The sequence below is a fragment of the Danio rerio genome, chromosome 24 (assembly GCF_052040795.2).
Source record: "Danio rerio strain M-AB ecotype USA chromosome 24, GRCz13ab, whole genome shotgun sequence".
Taxonomy (NCBI): Eukaryota; Metazoa; Chordata; class Actinopteri; order Cypriniformes; family Danionidae; genus Danio; species Danio rerio.
In genome coordinates this window covers 32,282,914-32,303,701 of record NC_141044.1, presented here as the reverse complement: position 1 = coordinate 32,303,701, position 20,788 = coordinate 32,282,914, and the positions used below count along the sequence as shown (strand labels likewise).

The window sequence follows — 20,788 nt, the reverse complement described above, 5'->3', positions numbered from 1 at the left end:
TTGAAATTGGCCAGCTGTTTTAATGAAGATACCAGATGAAGGTATTATTTGCTTTTATTTTAAGACATATTGACAAAACTAAACTTTATATTAAAACAAAAAAATCATATCAGCTGATGAACTTCGGCCCGGGAGGACTCAACCAGGGCAGTCTGCAATAAAACCGAGGGAAAATAAACATTTTAATATTCAACATATTTTGTGTGTGTGTAAAGTAGAAAAATATTGCTTGACATTTGGAAAAATCCAGTTTATAGTGTGTATTCAAATTAAATAACTCTTTTGAAGGATATATTAAAGGATATGCTGTAAAGATGGAGCTCCTGTCGGCTCATGATTGAGGTAATTTGAAGCAACATCAACATCATCTTAAACAAATAGAAATATTAGGTTAAAATGTATCTTTCAGAAAAAGCTTTGAAATTGAAAGGCTATAAATTTAAACCACTCATGATACTTCATAATATTCATGTTATCGTACATAACTATTACATTTTCTATCCACATAAAGTACAAGTAAAATGTTGGGAAACATTAAAGGAACACTCCATGTTGGAAATTGTCTTCCTTTACAATTCCATACAGTTGAGTTTTACCATTTTTGAATCCATTCAGTTTATCTTCGGGTCTAGTGGGAGCACTTTTAGCTTAGCTTAACATAGATCATTCAATTGGATTAGACCATTAGCATCTCCCTCCAGAAAAAAAGTAATAAAGAACTTTTTCAAGAAACTAATTCAATAAAGAGTTTCACAAGTTTTACAATTTAAAGCTGACCTCTTTTGTAGTTTCATTGTGTACTAAGATCGACAGGAACTGAAAAGTTACTATTTTGTAGCAGCAGTTGGGTGGTTGGGTGTAACACATTCCACAGTAATGCGTTACTGTATTCTAATTACATTTTTGGGGAACGCAGTAATGTAACAAATTACATTTTAAATTCTTGTACAGATTACAGTTACTAAAGTCAGTGTAATTGCATTAAGTCAGTGTAATTGCGTTGCATTTTTAAATCATGTTTTCAGCTGCAAATTCGCTTTTAAATTCACTTTTTAATTTTAAATTGCTGCGAAATGGTTGCTGTCGAGAGTGGTTGTTTCTTCAAGTAAATACAGACATTCCTTTGACTTCATTGAGCGTAAAAACAAGTCTGCAGTCTATGTCCAGTCTTTAAAGAACTTTTGACTGCTTTTAACTCGACCAGAAACTTGTTCAAGCACTTGAACAGAAAGCATTTTTTGACAACTCATTAACAAGGAGGACACCAGTAGGACACCCAAAAACATGGTGGTCCAACTCAGCCTAAACAAGCTAAATTGGATTTTTGTGCTGGATCGGGAGTGAAGGTAACAGAAAAATTTGAAGATAAGCATAGCTAATTATGGGGTCGTTTACATATAAAATCTTTAGCATACGCAAATTCGTTATTTCCAATGGAGGTGCGTCTCCCAAATTCCAGATTTTACTGATTCAACATTTAACTGTTTAGTTTGTCTCCACAACCGCAGACAAAGTGAGTCATGTGTTTTTCCTACTATGGATGTCAGTGGTTACAGGTATCCAGTTTTCTTCAAATGTATTCTTTAGTGTTCAAAAGAACAACAACAAAAAAATAGACAACAGGCTTGGAACAAATAAAGATCAAGTAAATGACGAGATAGTTCGCCTATTATTTCTTTAAATCTTTTGAATTTGTCAAGTTGCTGTGTTAAACCCATTGTAATGTTTTTCAGAGAATATTAAAATACTGAAAGAGCTGCAGTTTATTTTGTATTTTTATGTTTTAAAAGTAACTTCAAAGTAATTAGTAATCTGATTATTTTTTACATGAAGTAATTAGTAATGTAATCAAATTACAATTTTCCAGTAGAAATCAGTAACTTGTAATCTATTGCTTTTATAAGTACCTTACCAAACACTGTGTGGCACATATACTCTCATTTTGCAATATTAAGCAAGGAATGCTTGCTGGTTGTTTTCTATCACTCTTAGTACACAATGTCCTGTAACTACAGAAAAGTCAAGTATTAAATAGGACAATTGTCAAAACTCTATTTATTTTTATGAGGGAGATGATAATGATTTAAAGGGCCATGAAACCACCTTCTTTTAGTTTAAGTCTACCTCAAATTTCTTTTAAAAAATGCTCAGAGGTGGGAGTGGAGCTCTGCAAGCAGAGGGAGGAGTGAGCGTGGCCTGCAGAGCAGGGGAAAAGAGTGAAGAATACAACTGTTGTCAGTTGGCTCACAAAATGAGACACAAACCATGAGAAGACAAATAATTTTATAGTTTAGTTATAGTTTTATAGTGTTAAAATGCAAAGACTAAACATGTAATTTAGGTCCTGCTACATTTGTTATCCGTAAATTCATATACACATTACCACAATTTGTTACATCCTCAAAGATAATCATGTTTATATAAACACTATAAAATGAGGAGGACTTCTCTCCTTCTCAATCCCCGGGTCTGAAACCAGACACATTGGGTAGCAGTACATCAGGTCTCTTGCAATTATCTATTCCAACCATTAGACCTGCCGGTTATCTGGGAGAGTTGAAACAGGCGAACACAGCAGCATGGATATAGGCAATGCGTCTGAATGATAACAAACTCAACTGATAAAACACAAAGGCTGCGTCCGAAACCGCATACTTCCATACTGTATAGTACGCTAAAATCAGTATGCGAGCAGAGTAGTATGTCCGAATTCATAGAATTAGAAAATCAGTATGCGAGAAGTATCCGGATGACTTACTACTTCCGGCGAGATTCTGGGGTGCGCATCCCATGCATGCTGCGCTATACCTCAATGCCCAGCAGAATTCATGAATGGAATTGAAGCAACGCAACTGACGCAGGTAGGTCACGTGACCATAACAAAATGGCGGATGTAGTACGTCCAAATTTCATTCATACTTTTTACATTCATACTGTATAGAACGTACTTTTCTAACAGCCAAGCAGTACGTTTAAATTCAAATGCAGTACCTACTGAGTAGTAGGCGGTTTCGAACGCAGCCAAAGTCTGCCATTTTCCAGTTGTCGTACAGCTCTCCTGACAAAAATGCTTGCTGCAAACCAACAGCTCTGCTGTATCGGCCTTGACAGCATTGCGAAGAAAAACATAGAACAAACAGTCGTCTTAACTGATGCGGATGCTCAAAATTTAAAAAAAAAAAGTATTCCAGGGTGTCTTGAACCTCTAATTCTGATCAATGATTTATGTTAAGCTAAGCTAAAAGTCCTCCTGTCAGACCAAGAAATCAGCTGAAAAGATTCAAACATGGTAAAATCTAACTGTTCAACCCTAGAGGATTTAAAAATTAACCTATTTCCAAAAAAAGTGGAGTGTTCCTTCAAGATAACTCAGTGTTTTTAGCCTCTTATGTTCAAGATAGCAACATTTAGTCAATTATTAATACAATAAAAAATGTTGCTGTTTTATAATGAATACAGTGTGGTTGAGCAGAAGAAACTTTTTTCAACAACTCAAAAAAGACACAGCTTTAAAAATCTAAATGCAGGAAGTGTTTGTACCAAAATGATTCTCTAACCCACCACTTCAGTGTTTTCTCCCTCCTTTCTTCGGGTCAGCAGATTCCTGTTTAGGCTTTGCAGATCGTGCGAATTGCTGAAGTATAAGTTAAGGCCTGATTTGATTTGACAAGAAAGCGTTTAGAATAAATGCAATGTGTAACAAGTCAAACACAAGCATAAACTTCAGCTAAAAAGGACAGCATGTCTAAAAGCAGCTCTAATTTGCATGTATTCCCCTTCACAAGACAATGCTTAAATGGCTAAAAAAGCAAAGGATACCACCACCAGAGGTTTGTCCTTGAGCACATATCCATTGGTTTCCTTCAGGGCCTTCTGTGCGCTTCTTTCGCTGGGCAGTCCGATGAAGGCCTGACCTTTCATCCTCCCCTCTTTCATCAAAACGATATCAAACCTGACGGGAGCAAACACAAACGTTCATAAAGAGCTCGCCTTTTATTCAACGCTCCTGAGGTAAAAAAAGCAGGAGTGCTGTTTGCTTTTCATTGGCTTTGATTGTGAATGGTGGAGGGCCTGAGGCAGAGACAGCGGGGCTTACATGTTTCTCTCTTCCTCTGAGGAGATGTCGATATACCGGCCGTATATGAACTTCAGATCCTGCGGAGAAAAAAAAAAAGCATTGAGCTTGGTTATTTAGCTGCTATTGAAGTGAGAATTAGGAGCTGTCAGGACGCTCTAGAAGAAACACTCAAGTTTTATGCGAGAAAATATGAAAAACTGTATATGTAGAGTATACAGTAATAACAGAGTAGTGCTGTGACAAACACCAACATCTGTCACCATATAAAAAGGCTTTTTATTCAGAAATGAAATAAATAGGTTGATTTTTTATGATTATGCACATAGTTCATTAACTTAATCATTTTAAGGCAATGGGTCTACTCACTTTTTACAGTGTAGGTAAACTAATTAACAATAAAATATTACAATAACAAATTAAATACATATTTGTACTACACTTGTTTATTTTTAAAATATAATCAATATTTATTTACAAATTATCCAGTGAGCCTCAAACAATTGTCCAGTATATATATATATATATATATATATATATATATATATATATATGTGTGTGTATATATATATATATATATATATATATATATATATACATACACACACAGTATATATATATATATATATATATATATATATATATATATATATATATATATATATATATATACACAGTATATATAATCAAGCCCAAAATTATTCATATCCCCAGCAAATTCTGACTTAAAATTACTTTTCTTCAACCAGCAAATAGTTTTTTTGTTTGTTTGTTTTTAACAGCAATGAATTGAAATTGGCTTCTCCCAAAATGGCAATCAATGTGGGAAAAATATTTCTTTATGTAAAAATATTCTTTAAGTAGCTAAGTCAAAATTGCCTAGGGTATGAATATATATATACAGCTGAAGTCAGAATTATTATCCCCCTTTTAATTATTTTTTTTGTTTGTTTTGTTTTTTTATATTTCCTAAATGATGTTAAAAAAAGAAAGGGAATTTACACTGTATGTCTGAAAATACTTTTTCATCTTGAGAAAGTCTTATTTTTATTTTATTTTTTATGTTTGGCTGTAATAAAAGCAGTTTTGAATTTTTTAAAACCCATTTTGAGGTCAAAATTATTAGCGCCTTTAAGCTACGTTTGTTTTCGATTGTCTAAAGAATAAAAACATATAGAAATACTGTGAAATCTCTGTAGATTAAGATGGCATTTCATGCCATTTAGCCTTATAATCTTAAAATGTAAGCAAAATCACCTGTTTTGTCATCACTTTAGACCAGTGGTCACCAAACTTGTTCCTGGAGGGCCGGTGTCCTGCAGATTTTAGCTCCAACCCTAATCAAACACACCTGAACAAGCTAATCAAGGTCTTACTAGGTATACTCGAAACATTCAGGCAGGTGTGTTGAGGCAAGTTGGAGTTAAACCCTGCAGGGACACCGGCCCTCCAGGACCAGGATTGGTGACCCCTGCTTTACACAGTGCGCAAGACAAACATTCAAATACTAGCACTAAAATGACGTTGGTGAATTAGCAACAGTTTCTGCTGTTCTGATGATTATGCCGTCGAACAGTTGTATAAACGCAAAATCCCACGAGATGTGGCTGTATCGTGATATTGCTCATATTATATATATTCAGTTACTTACTTTTTCTTCAACGTGCTTTGCAACATTCTTAACATAAAGCCTGCAGGTTGGTTCTCCGGGTTCGTACTTTTTAAAAACAGACAATTTCTTTATCTCTGTAAATATAAAAAAAAATTAATCTATTAAAAAGAGCCAAAACAAAGATACCTCACATACTATGAGGAATGACTTACCAATTCAAAACAAATAATCACTAGCAAACATCTAACATGCAAACTGAGATAAGACAATAACAACTTGTGCTTCAAATCAAAAACTAATTTTCTCTTTAAAGACTGACCACATGTTGCTCGCTTCAACTTAAAGGCAAAGTCTTTTACAGAGCCACTAAATTCTGTTTGCTACTAGATGTACTACAAAGCTGAGAAGAGTGTGTTTGCATGCACAATCTGAGAGTGTTTCACCATCTCTGGAGAGTCTGCCTCTCTCTAGCTCTCTCCTGGAGATGAACTCAGACGGGATGTCTTCATCTTCCTCCTGCTCTTCCTCCTGTCTCGGGACCTGAGCGCTTGGGTAGATCTTTCCAAAACCTTCTGTGGTTTCCTGAGCAGAAACCTCCATATCTGGTGTGTCTAGGAGAAAGTTGCATAAAAAAAATAATTAGAGCGTGTTTTGAGCTGTCACGGTGCTCAATTTCAATCTGTCGCAGATGAGCCGCCTGTTGCAGATTACAGTGATGACAAGTGAAGTCATGTGCGTTTCTGTGTGAACAGCTATCAAAATGACAAGCCTTGAATATTCTAAACAATCTCAGACAAAAGTGTCGTGTATGGGAGGCAAATGGAATCCTGTAATTAATGTTGTTGTGACAGTATTAGGATTTCTTATTTGATAAAATATTGATACCCGATACAAATTTCGATACCACAGGGAAATATTATCATTATTCAAATACCAATATGTATGCATGTCTTAAAGGTGCAGTACGTGATCTGCCGAAATGCTAACCATTTAGCATTATATCTTTGAACGCTCAATCCCTTTCTTGCCATCCAACGCAACGCCCCCTGATTTCACAAATGCGCACCTTAAAGGGGTGGTCTACAGTGTATTTTTAAAGGCTTGGTTGCGTTTATAAGATGCAAAGCAATGTGTGCTGCTTCATTTGTAGAAAATCACGTTTATATATATATATATATATATATATATATATATATATATATATATATATATATATATATATATATATATATATATATATCTTATTTTGATTATATACAGCTACTCAGTTGATGTAAAATCGACAATCATATTTCCTAGTTTCTCTGAAAGGCCCGCTCTTAAGAGGCTCTGATTGGTCAGCAAACATAATGTGCTGTGATGCGCAGATTGGCTCCACGTCACCACATCATTCCCCTACAAGCACCCACTTTTGCGATGTGTAAACAGCCGTATCAGTTTGCCTAAGTCAGACAGAAAATAAAGAGTACACAGCTGAAGCTAACGCCTGCTCTCTAAAATAAAATCTGACAAGTGTCTTTCACATATATTCGGAATAAGCATGTGTAAGTAATATAAATGTCATGTCTTTTGCGATAACTCGCCATAAGATAACCCATGGAAGTTTCAACTTATAGATAATGAAATGGTTATTAGCTAATTATAATAACTTTACTTTAAACAATCCTTTGGATTTTAACAAGGTAGATTTTCTTTTGCATCAAAACCATCTAAATCCACGTGTGCTTTTTTTACAAATACCTCTAAATCCACCTATTGGGACAAGGCAGTGTATTTAGTTGAAAATTCACTTAAGATCAATTAGAAATTATTTTACCAAACATAAATGTTTTTTAAAATAGCTAATATTACCAAATAAAACACAAGGTAGGCCTACTGGGTAAAAAAAAGGGGATGTCTCTCAGACACTTTTAGAACCTGTCATTCATTCATTCTCACCATACTCAAGGTTTTTGTCTCTTTTTCGTCTCTTGCTTATCCTCATAGCATTCTTGTGGGATAAAACAATAGCATCTTCGTCTTTCGTGAAAAGCAGTTGCCGTTTAGTGTATAGTAAATCGGACTCAATCAAAGTAGCAAAAAAAAAAAAAAAAAAAAACACGTTATGAATGCATGCTGAACTTCCAACTGTACGGTGTTTTCTTTTTCTTCTTTTTTTGAGGTAAGGACATGTAGGGACAGGTAAGTTACATTGAAAACATGATTCGATTCACGTTTTCTGATTGGTGCTCAGGACACAGCGGCTTTTGCCATCAAAGGCAGGTGGCGTTTAGAGGCTTTTGCAAACAAACTGTTATTTCTGAATTCGCTGACGCTGGGATTTTGATGGTTTGAAGCAAATCTATTTGTTGAGCATGTATTACGTGCGTAAAGTATTCGCTTAATGTCATTATCTAATTTTTGGCAGTGGACCACCCCTTTAAAGATGACAGTAAACAACCCACTAGATCATGTCGTTTGCCAGTTTAAAAAACTTTATAGTCATTTATAATGCTACAATTCTAATTGAAAAACTGTATTATATGTAGCACATTATTAGTTGTGTAGCAAGCAAAACTTGTCACATAATGTGCAATGTAAAATTCTGTAAGAATCTTGGGTCCATCCAGGTTCCAATAGGCCTTCTGCATAATTTGTGATGACTGGGATGCAGTTCAACAGATGATTCATCAGAAAGTCTACATTCTGCCTCTACCAAATAATCAACAAGAAGTCGAGATATTATTTATTGCTCTTAAAATTGGGACCGACAACAAGACTTTTGTCAGGTAGTGTATTTAAGCTTAGTATAAATAGCTGTAATTGAATTACTTTAAAATGAAAAGTAATCCATAACTTTACTCTTTAAGTGGAAAAGTAATTTAATTTACAGTCACTAGTTAAACCAACACTGGCCCTAACATATCATTTTAAGCATTTCACCATCAAATCACATTTAAACATCAATACATTTGACAACACTACTTAGAATATTCAAAACAAACTCAAACAATGGTGCAACAGTGTTTTCCCATCGTGCACGAGAGCAAAACTGATTCTTATAATCGATAACGAAAACCAGGTAAGTAGAGATAAAATGAAAAACCCATGCTGGGGGGAAAAAGAAATAAAAAACTAGGCGAGTGTATTAATCTCTGAGGGTGACACTGGTGTGTTTGTGAGGGGTCACGCTCTGTGGGGTTTCCTTTCAGGTTCTTTCATAGCGCAGTCGGAGATGTCACCTGGCAGTTGGCAGTAAGCCGTAAGCAAACGCATATGAGGAATTATGGGAAGCAGCGAGGCTACACAAATCCTCTGGAAACTTGTCTGACAGATCTAGTGCCTAATGTGTACTAGAGCAGGAAGTGCTGATAAGTGTTCCTCAGAGGTTCCTTTGACGTGTCTTGTCATTTAAATGTATTGTTTATCTGTCGAACGTGAGTGTAATGGAAATAACTTTAAGCCCTGTGCTCGTTTCCTTTTTTTTTTAAAGAGGTTTAGGAAGAGCTGCTTGTCTTTGACTTTGAAAGCTTTTCCATCTTCGCTTTTTCTCATAGACATTAATGGAAAACAAACAGGAAGATAAGGTAAACAGAAGACTGGAGAGCTCAATTTGAGTGCAGAGGACGATTTTTTTCCTCTTAGAGTCTCAGCACTTATGATAGTTACAGTTATAATTGCAATGGTTAACAAAGCAACAAATCTAAAACCTATGGTAAAACTCAAGTTCAAAACTATATACAGTTGAAGTCAGAATTATTAGTCCTCCTGAATTATTAGCCCCCCTATATATTGTTGCCCACTTTCTGTTTAACAGAAAGGAGATTTCTAAACATAAGTCTTAATAAATAATTTCTAATGGATTACTTTTTAATTTGTCATGATGACGGCACATAATATTTTACTAGATATTTTTGAGGATAGTACTATTTAGCATAAAGTGACTAGGTTTATCAGATTAATAGGCAAGTTAGGGTAATTAGGCAAGTCATTATATAACGATGATTTGTTCTCTAAATAATAATAAAAATAAATGCTTGAGAGGGCTAATTATATTGACCTCAAAATGGTTTTAAAACAGTTAAACTGCTTTGATTTTAGCTGAAATAAAACAAATAAGACTTTCTCCAAAATAGATAATTATATTAAGGATATATTATGACAAATTTCTTGCTGTTAAACATCATTTGGGAAATATTTGAAAAAGAAGGAGGGCTAATAATTTTGACTTCAACTGTCAGAATTATTAGCCCCCCTGAATAATTAACCCCCCATTTTAATTTTTCCCCAATTTCTGTTTAATGGAGAGATTTTTTTCAACACATTTCTTACCATAATAGTTTTAACAATTCATTTCTAATAACTGATTTATTTTATCTTTGCCAAGATGACAGTAAATAATATTTTACTAGATATTTTTAAGACACTTCTATACAGCTTAAAGTGACATTTAAAAGTTTAACTGAGTTAATTAGACAAGTTAGGCAGGGTATTGTATAACAATGGTTTGTTCTGTAGACAATCAGAAAAAAATTGCTTAAAGAGGCTAATATTTTTGTCCTTAAAATGGCTTTAAAAAAAAAAAATGCTTTTATTTTAGCCGAAAATAAAACAAATAAGACTTTCTCCAGAAGAAAAAATATTTTCAGACATACTGTGAAAATTTCCTTGCTCTGTTAAACATCATTTGGGAAATATTCAAAAACGAAAAAAAATTCAAAGGGAGGGCTAATAATTTTGACTTCAATGTATACACTATAAACGTATAGAAATGCTACATTTTAATTTGACATGTTTTAGAGGGGGGTGACACGATGGCTCCGTGGTTAGCACTGTTGCTGGGTCAGTTGGCATTTCTGTGTGGAGTTTGCATGATCTTCCCATGTTGGCGTAGGTTTTCTTCGGGTGCTCCAGTTTCCCCCACAGTCCAAAGACATGCAGTATAGGTGAACTGAATAAACTAAATTGGCCATATTATACGTGTGTGAATGATTGTGTATGTATGTTTCCCAGTACTAAGTTGCAGCTGGAAGGGCATCCGCTGTGTATGCTAGGCTGGATAAATTGGCGGTTCATTGGTGCTGTGGCAATCTCTGATGAATAAAGGGACAAAGCCCAATGAGGACTAAGGAAAATTAATAAATTAATGTTTAATTAATGTATTATAGAGATACAAAACAGATTTTAGTAGTACTTGGGCAAGTTGGTAAATTAACATTATTTAATCTCAGCAGCTGTCAGTGTCAAATTCTCTGACTGAAAATCCAAATTAAAAATAACAGCAACAGACAGCTGTTATTTGAGTAATAAGCAGACACAAAACAACCACAGACTGTGTTTTTAAAATAACAGCCTGGTGACTGTCTTTGACTCTAGTGATTATCCTCGCCATTGGCAAAACGTGAAAATGTGGTTTAAAAAACACAGTATAAAAAAATGACATATTGATTGATCAAAATTTAAATTTAGAAAGGAAAAAAAATCTCCACTATTACATGAATTTAACAAAAATACATATAAAATTCCCTGACTTTTAATGTCAGGAACAGACCTTTTAAAATTCACTGATATACCAGAAATTTCATGACTCTCTGTGATGATCTCAAATTTGTAAAACCGCACATTTCTGCCAACCACAGCTGCTTCTTTTTCACAACATATTTCAGAGAATGATTCTAAGGCTGCATTTACACTGCAGATACTGATGGTCAATTCTGATTTTGTGACTGTATCTGATTTTTTTGATGACCTGCCTACATCATCTTTTAAAAGTGACTATCCGATTGTCTGCATTTACACAGCACACGGCAAAGGTGCAATGACCAGGAAAAAAAAAACAGCTGATAATTAAAGAGTGCTCTTTTCTCTATTCCTGTATGTAATGTGTTCGCAGCTTTTGACAAGCTGTTTTACTATAATTTATGACAGAAAGGTTCTCATTTGTCCATCTTCTTTTGATATATAGGCTTTTTTAAACCTTTAGGCATCTTAATGTAATGTCCATGGCGTGATTTATGCACGTTATGTATGCACTAGATATATATTCGTTTATATTGGTTAGGTGGTGGACATTGCGCTCTCTCGCTCTCGTTAACATGCTTAAATACCCGTGCTATATGACAATATGGCAGCTGTTTAAGTTCTCGTTTATGAGATTTAAGGTTTGGGACTCTGCTGAAGTCTGTTCTGAAAAGAAAGTGTCAGACTTGACGTCATTCACTACAGTTTTAATGACGAGCAACTCGCATTGACAGGTGAAAACCTGATCTATCTGCTACACTGCAGACACGAGAACACAGATGCGATTCATTTCGGATAAACACATATGAACAAGGCCTAAATCCAATTTGAGTGAATCGAAATCCATGAGATTTGTTCCTGCTTACACGTACATGGGCCATATTCGATATGTGCCACATGGAAAAAAAATTATAATAATTCGGAATTGAGTCACTTGAACAGTGCAGTGTAAATGCGGCCTAAATGTGTCTTATTATCAACGTGATTCATGTCATGCATGAATGAAGATTTGTGCACTTTTACACATAATAATCCATGATCACATTACACATCGCTGAAACCGCACGTCAAAATAACACAGTCAATATTCCAAATATCCATATTTATTAATAATAACCATATTTATTAATAATAATATTTAATAATATTCCAGTGTTCCAATATTTAATAAAATGTTTTTGTGGCCTTCTCCTAACCTGTGCCTTTCTTCAACTTTTTCGTCAAGGTCTTTTGAAAGCAGGGTGTAATGTGAGGAAAGGTATAGATTTTCACGGGGTATGATGGTTTTCTATAGGCATTGTAATTTAGTTTGATGGTTCCGTCATTCTTGATTCCCGAATAAAGTTTCAGGGTTATCTTGACGCAGGGGAGGGTCTCCGCACCTCATGCTGAGAGCAGCTCGGTCTGCTGACAGCCCGATACATTAAATCTTCTCTCCAGCTGAGTCACTATTCTCAGGGCTAATTGCTGTGTTAATTGAGCAGGTCCGCTCAGGATGGATGGGTGAACCCGGGGCGCGTTTGGTGATCCAGGTGGATAGATAAATGGATGATAGGATGAAGAAAAAATGGCGGTGAACATGGAGCCTTACTTTGGGTTGCATCTGCAAATTCAACATTATATCCTTAAACCGAATTGAAAAAAAAAAAACTATCAAAAACTTAATTATTTGCCCTCCTGTGAATTTTTGGTATTTTTCAAGTATTTGCTTCTACTAGCACACGCTTTGCCTCTGCTGTGTAAATACTGCCAGACAGCGTAATTGTAAATTACCTCTCAAATACTAGCTATATTTATTTTTTAATTATCTGGAACATAATAAAAATTAATTTGTAAATAATTCTCTCTTTGTGTCATGTCCTTTGAAAGCCCAAATACAGAAACAGAAGAAGCTCTGTGGAAACTGCAGCATTTGGACAGCATTTTAGTTTTCTCTGATATAACATTATCATTCTCTGAGAAAATGGTTGATGATCGCCTAGCAACCAATGAGACATTTCAAATTATATCCAACATGATAGATAAAGTCACTTGGGTTGATTTAGAACATTCAGACTTTAAAATGACCATTTTGTATGAGTACAGTATGTAGAGAGGGTGGTTGAACAAAAGGGTCGCAGAGGTGCTTCAAATGTAAATGAAGGAAAGGAAGGGAGCTGGTTTTTCCAGCATTCCCACCTGCTGGGTTGTGGAACCAATTGTCTCTGTGTTTTCAGCTCATGTTTGAATTGTCAAAGATACCAAAATATTTGTGGTATCTAAAGTCTTACAAGCACCGATACCGAAAACTTACAGAGTTTCGATAAACACTTATAGAGTTTCAGATAAAACTCCATTATTTGCGATCTCCAGCAGTTGATCTTCTTGCACAGACATGGTGGATTCACCTGATTTGTTGACAAATGGGTTGCAGAGCGATTCCTTGGCAGTTTGCGGGTCCTTCACTGGGGCTTTTCCCCTTAGCAAAGAAACTTTCCAAAGACGTCTGTTTCTTACTCATTTTGCTAGGTTCAATTTAGGGCAACCCATTTAAGCGTTTAAGAATTTAAGTGACTGAGATGCAAGCGAATGAATACGGTCGTTTTTCAAAACTAAAGATTTTTCAAAATAAAAGTAAAAAATAAAATACTTTATGATTTCTTGTGCAGTCCGGTACCAATTGACCAAGTGGTTGAGGACCACAGGTCTATAGGACGTACTTTTGTTCTACAAAGACTTGCCTAATGTACCTAAATAACCTAGTTACGCCTTTAAAATGCACTTTAAGCTGAATACTAGTGTCTTGAAAAATATCAAATAAAATGAAAAAAAAAAAATGGCTGGGGACATGGAGCCTTACCTTCAGTTGCATCTGCGAATGGCAGCTTTTGATTCTGTCCAGGCCCCTCGAGGATAGCAGACACCTCAGACGATATATGAAACTCTATCTTTTTCTGTCCAAGTGCATGAGGTTGCTCAAACACATCCGCCGGCTGCAGGACTGGACCTGATGGGCTAATAGACACAACACATTAGCCGATCTCTTTGTGTTGTTGAAAGCATTTTTAGAAACTCTAAGGTGCTGTTTTGTTGTAGTTAATTAATGATAAGGAAGATTCTGCTTGACAGCTGACAATTTACCCGTGGGAATCCGGTTTGGGAATAAACAGGAGGTCTTTGAGTTTGGGTTTCTTTCTCTTGGAAGAAATCTTTGTTCTCAGCGGTCTTTTGCATGGCTGGTTAACAAGGCCCATCAGTCTGATCATCCTTTGCGGAACGCAGGGAGAAAAAGTGAGAAGCTATTAAACATGTATGGCTTTTGAACACAGGCAGGCAAAATGTGGCAATGAAAGAAACAAACTGAACACTCCTGCAGCTTTCAGTCGCTGCCATATTGAAGGCTGACAGTCTGTCAATGAGAAAACGTGCCAATGCTGGTGAAGCTTCGTTAGAAAAAGAAAAGAAAATACTAGCATAGTTATTTTTAGATATTCACAAGAGATTGTTTCTACATTCAAGATGTGGCAGACTAAATCAGTTTGTGTGCCAGAGACATCGTGCTATAAGGTTTATTGTTAAGCCCAGCAAAAAATATGATTTATTTATTCAGTACTGGGGTTTGCGATGATGTTTTGCTGAGTGTGTTTTTGTGCTGGTGCATTGGTTATCATGGATAAATAAATATGATATTACAACCAGGGTGGTTTGGTAGGACTGACCCCATAATTAACGCTTGATTCCCCCTGAAGGACATCAAAACAAGATGTATGGGAGAAATGAGAGACTGAGAAAATATTGAGAAATATTTAACTCTGATTTGTATTTTAAATATTAAAGGATCACAAAACACCCAAACATATTTCTGAGATGCTGACAGCCATAAATGTTTCCCACGTTGCTAAAAACACTATTAGGACACAAATATTTCACAAAAAAAGTGGAAATTTGTTGTTTTTGCGTTATTTCAAGCAAATTGAGACCCTTGTGTAAATTCCAGTGTGGAGACTGGATGTCTGTACCGGCAAGTACAACGTGAAATCTTTGAGTTTTCAGAGTTAATTTATGTGAAGGACTTGGTTCGAACCAATCAGTGCGCTCTATTGTGAATGAGGTGCAACTTCATTAATATGCATTATAGCTATGAAGACTGTTTTACCTGTTACAATGTTCAGAGAGACGGCACATTGTGTTGCTACCAGTAATTAAACAAGTAAAGCAATCACATTGTTGTTGATTAAATGAGTGTTGTGCTGCTTTATGTTTTTGTAAAAAATCTAATCCATGTTTTAAAAGTTCACGAGAGCACAATATCAAAAACTCTAATCTAAATAAAATGAGGCATCTATTGGTAAACTTTGGATAAATTTGTTCTGATGGATTCGGATTTCTGCCTTCCAATCCGTGCTAGCATGGATCAACGTTTATCCTTTTTCTTATTACTTTATTAATATGATTATTTGATTCAGTATTTAACCTTGAAATAATTTTGACTAATGAATAAAGTTAACACATTGCTTATTATAATATAAGAATGTTCAGTGCATTTGTCTCTTTGTAACACTAATTTTCAGGAGCCACCAAACCAGGTCAGAGGTCATGGAGAACTCGAGTGTAACTGAAGGGCTTGATGATTGAAAACAACTGTTTTCCTATCTGTATTGCTATGTGTTAATACTGTCTAGAGTGATTTTGATATTATTATTATGTGTTAATTCTGTTTAAAGTGATTTTCCTATTTATTCAAGATAGAGTTTGAGTAGTGAGAATATAGCAGCCTGATTGTAGATTAAACTGCTTTTTACCCAGTTTTGATCATAGATATTTACATTAGATGTCGCCTACGTTGTTGTTGTCTATCGGAAGGAATGTTTCAATAGAGCTGCCATTTTAGTACAGGGTAGCGCTCCTTTGAAATGAATGTGAGACCAAGTTGCAGTAGAGGACTGGCCATCCAGAGCCAAAGATATGTAAACACATATGCATATATCTTTTATCGGTAGTTTCCGCGGTGGTCAGTACGCAAATATTTTTTTAAATTACGAAAATATGAATTTTACATCACTTTTCTATTGATGGATAAGTGATCGCACAAGCATTGCCGACAAAGAGCATGTGTTTGTGTGCATGGAAATGTATTATCCTCCCTATCTGATAAATTTGATCTAATCCTTATCCTGAAACATGCTTCCTCTTTTGCTTTCACTTCTAATTCTAATGAAGGGAACGATTCGTTTGTGAATGAATCTCTGTTATGAACGACTCATTCACTCAGCTGACAATATTACAAGTTTCCAGCTCGCAGCAACTTGTTGTCATATTTCGTTTACATTGTTTGCTTATTTTATTCAACAAAACTAGCCTAAGTCTGGTATTTAGTGCGAGTTTGGTGCTTCTTTGCCTTATGATCAGGGCAGTAAAAGACTATGAAATGTTCTGCCTTAGTGCTTTGTTTTCTTTGTTTGTTCGTTACTACATCCGTACACAGAGCTTAAAGTCCAGTATCTTCCCATTGGCTTTAGTCTTGACTAGTATGGATGAATGACATTTGTCCTTGGAGCACTGAACAAATGTGGCGGCGGTATCGACGCATGCTCAGGGTCTGTATGCAATATCTAGTGAATATATCTATGGTTTTGATAAAGATGGCTCAGAGAACACTTAGCCTTGGGTAAGAAACAGATTGTACTTTGAGTGTGTGTGTGTGTGTGTGTGTGTGTGTGTGTGTGTGTGTGTGTGTGTTCTATTCGATTGTGGATCCTTTTCAAAGATCTGAGGTCAGCTCTAAGCAGTCTAGTGGATGTCTGACGTTTGTGTGCTTGAGATACTGAGATATCGTTCAGAACTGTTTGCACATTTCAATTTTCCTAGTTTATCTGTGTTTTAACCAATCAGTTTAAATGTATGACATAGTTAATGACATTACGTGAGAGTATAATCGATGTTGATTTAAGATTGTAAGAAAAGCGGCCTAGGAACTCATTGCGAGTGTTGAAGCTGGCTTCTGCTGATGAAACTGCAAACTATCTTCAGTAAACTTTAATTATTTGAATCTCTGACTCCGGCTCTTCTTTATCTGACATACTGGTCATTCTTTGGGTTAAAACTGTAAATTATCCCTACAGTTCACATTAGATTAACTTTATTATATTATATATTAATCTTACACAAACTTTGGACGGTACTGCACACCTTAAAGTACACTTAAGTTGTCCTCCTAAATGTATCTGAAGTAAATCGGATAAGTAATGCAAGTATAAACTGCCCTTTATATTTATATTCCCAAAAGATCCACTATGGCTGCAGAGATAAGTTAGTTGATTGACACTTTCAACATGTTTACAGCAAGCTTATGCTAAAATATTAACATGTCTGGTTTGATGTTTTGACATTAGCTTTGAATGCACACTTGTATTAATCACAAAGCAGATATAGATACAAGAGAAAGGTATGAAACAGCTACCTCTCTCTCTCCTCTTCATCTCCGCTTTCATACTCGGACTCTTCTTCGCTGCCTGACTCGTCATGCTCAGGAAGAGGAGGGTTTTCAGGGGGGAAAGGCGGAGGCAACGGGCCTGAAGGCATCTCAAACTAAAACGGATGAGTACAGACGAGTGTTACACCTTCTCAACAGCTCATTCACACAGATTATAAGAGTAAGCAAAAACTTGTGTTCATGGGATTAAGTGAAAAGTTGAAACTCAGCCATAGAGTTGAGTATTAATTTAGGCAATATGATTATATGATTCACATCAAAACTATATATTATTTTACTAATAATTATTTTTCGATTTTTTATTTATTAATTTAATTGTGTTTTTTAAAAGGCCTAAAATTACCTTTTATTTTTATTTTTTTAAATCTTTCCCAATTAATGTTTAACAGAGCAAGGAAATTTTCACAGTATGTCTGATAATATTTTTTCGTCTACAGAAAGTCTTATTTGTTTTATTTCGACTAGAATAAAAGCAGTTTTTATTTTTTTAAAAACCATTTTAAGGTCAAAATAATTAGCCCATAATAATTCTGATTTCCACTGTATTTGTTTGCTTTAGATCCAAATTAACTGAGTATAACTCCTTTTCAACCTAATGCGTTTCTGTTACAAAACCTTAAGTGTCATGCTTATTTTTAAACATTATGTCCACTCACTTTCTTCTGTAAATAGTTTTTGTGTAAATGGAAGGTTATGTAAAGTAATTAGTAATTAATTCAGTAATTATCATGAGGAATTGGGTAATTGTTTAAGTTTTCTTTTCTTTTATTATTTAGATAGATCAGTGGTTCCCAACCTTTTTCTTAGGGGCCCCCCCTATAGGCATATACAAACATTGGAGCCCCCCCACCATTAAAATACACACTCACGCACACACATAAGTACTATATATATATATATATATATATATATATATATATATATATATATATATATATATATATATATATATATATATATATATACTGTATGTGTGTGTTTGTGTAATATTAATATATAATATGTATAGAAACTATAAATTAATCAGTTTTAACTTGTCTTGGCCTTCAATAAAACCAAAATTTAGGTAGGCTTTGCCATACTGTTTAATCTTCTTCTTCGCCTCTGAAGAATCACTGCATTTACGTCTCTCTGCCGAATTTGTTTTGATTTTGCCTTTACGACACGTTGACAAGCACATTGCGTGAGTGAGCAAAATTTAAATAATTATTTAAAGTTATTTATTTAAATTATTTTTACTATTATGTTGGAATTTTAAGCATATGTTTTGATATATATATATATATATATATATATATATATATATATATATATATATATATATATTTGGTACTTAAAAATACATATATAATAGTAGGGCTGCTCGATTTTGGGAAAAATCATAATCACGATTATTTTGGTCATAATTGTAATCACGATTATTTAAAACGATTATCAGTTAAAGTCAAAATTATTAGTGCTCCTGAGATTTTTTTTTAATATAAATATTTCCCAAATTATGTTTAACAGAGCAAGGAATTTTAACAGTATTTCCTATAATATTTTTTCTTCTAGGCTTATTTGTTTTATTTTAGCTAGAATAAAAGCAGGTTAAAATCTTTAATTTAAGGTCAATATTATTAGCCCCCTTAAGCAATAAATATTTTTGATTGTCTGCAGAAGAAACTACTGTTATACAACGACTTGCCTTATTACCCTAATTAAGCCTTTGAACTGCACTTTAATCTGAATGCTTGTATTTTAAAAAATACCTAGTGAAATATTATGTGCTGTCATCATAGCAAAGATAAAAGAAATCCGTTATTAGAAATGAGATATTAAAACTATTATGTTCAGGAAAAAAAAAAACTTCTTTCCATGAAACAGAAATTGGGAGGAAAAGGGTTGCTAATATTTAGGAAGGCTAATAATTCTGACTTCAAGTGTTTACATGCAGTTATTTTCCACCCTGCAAAGGAAAGAGAAATAAATACAATAGAACAAAAATATTAAACAAACTGTGCTTTAAGCATCTTCACTGTAAGAAAAACACTTTAGCTACAGCAGTCCTTCAGTCAAGACTAGTGAGGGATTTTCTAGTTGTTTGATTAATAATAATAAAAACAGGTGGCAGCAGGAATATTTCGCGCTGTCTCTTTGGTTTCTCTTTCACATCTCTTTTGATTCTCAACTCGTTTGTTTATTACACAAATGAGGGTTAATATAAATAATCACTAATCACCGAGTTTTGACACCTATTTGACCATTAGAAAGCTCATGTTAATGACTTTAGATGTCTGCACTCCTCTGCTCGTCTCAGAGTGCGAATTAGCGAATGCTGACCGGCCGCATGCTTCTGACTGAGTGTGCTTGCTGCGCACACACACATAAGCACGCGCTCGTTCGGGCTTTTAGGAGCAACACGTGTACAACTAGAAAGGTGGCGGTATATGATGCAATAAGCGTTTATCTCGATTAATGCTTTTTTATAGTCGTTTGAAATCGAAATTGGATTTTCGATTAATTGTACAGCCCTATATAATAGTGGAGCATTTTATGCCTTTTTCTACCTCAACACTTATCCTCTCCCGCGCCCCCCTTGTGAACTCTGGCGCCCCCCTTAGGGGGGCGCGGACCCCAGGTTGGGAACCACTGAGATAGATCATTGGTGATTAGACGGGTGTCGGCCTGATTGGCTAACTTTAGACCTAAAATTAAGACAGATTGAAAATTATTTAAGACATACAACACAACATTCCTGTGAATTAAACTTTTTAAGAACTAAAATTTAGTTTTTGAAATATAAGAAAATGTAAGACTTTAACACCCTGCAGAAGTTTCTTGAAATGTATTGTTAAAAAAAAATAATAATAAATAAATTATTTTTAATGTTACTGATTAATAAAAAAATTAACATGAAATATTTATTTATTTATATTTTATAATAATAATAATAATAATAATAATAATAATAAACATTACAGTTAATAATATTATGAAACATTGTTTTTAATAGTTAATGTATCTAATAATCTATATTTTATGTATAATCTATCTATCTATAGCTCATCAATATTAGCAGAGCCCCTACATTAATAGAATTCAGTGGAAAGCAAAGCATCAAGGTTGAGTTGGACTTTTATTCGAGATG

The 20,788-nt window shown here is 34.6% G+C and overlaps 1 protein-coding gene across 9 annotated transcripts in view; it reads right to left on the bottom strand.

Moving 5' to 3' along the window:
* Positions 1-20,788, bottom strand: part of rnpc3 (RNA-binding region (RNP1, RRM) containing 3) — a 32,798-nt gene continuing 12,010 nt past the window's right edge. For 4 of the 9 annotated variants that reach the window (XM_087308796.1, XM_087308800.1, XM_087308799.1 and 1 more), the window contains exons 8-16: positions 17,626-17,753; positions 14,307-14,432; positions 14,026-14,180; positions 6,131-6,298; positions 5,727-5,821; positions 4,097-4,155; positions 3,820-3,952; positions 3,562-3,634; positions 37-368 (exon numbers count right to left, since the gene is read on the bottom strand). In XM_087308796.1, coding sequence (XP_087164922.1) covers positions 3,566-3,634; positions 3,820-3,952; positions 4,097-4,155; positions 5,727-5,821; positions 6,131-6,298; positions 14,026-14,180; positions 14,307-14,432; positions 17,626-17,753 — 933 coding nt within the window. In that variant the 3' untranslated portion in view covers positions 37-368; positions 3,562-3,565. Of the gene's footprint in view, positions 369-3,561; positions 3,635-3,819; positions 3,953-4,096; positions 4,156-5,043; positions 5,392-5,544; positions 5,822-6,130; positions 6,299-14,025; positions 14,181-14,306; positions 14,433-17,625; positions 17,754-20,788 lie in introns of those variants that run through there. The other 5 variants (XM_087308797.1, XM_087308802.1, XM_087308801.1 and 2 more) reach the window with 3 other exon arrangements.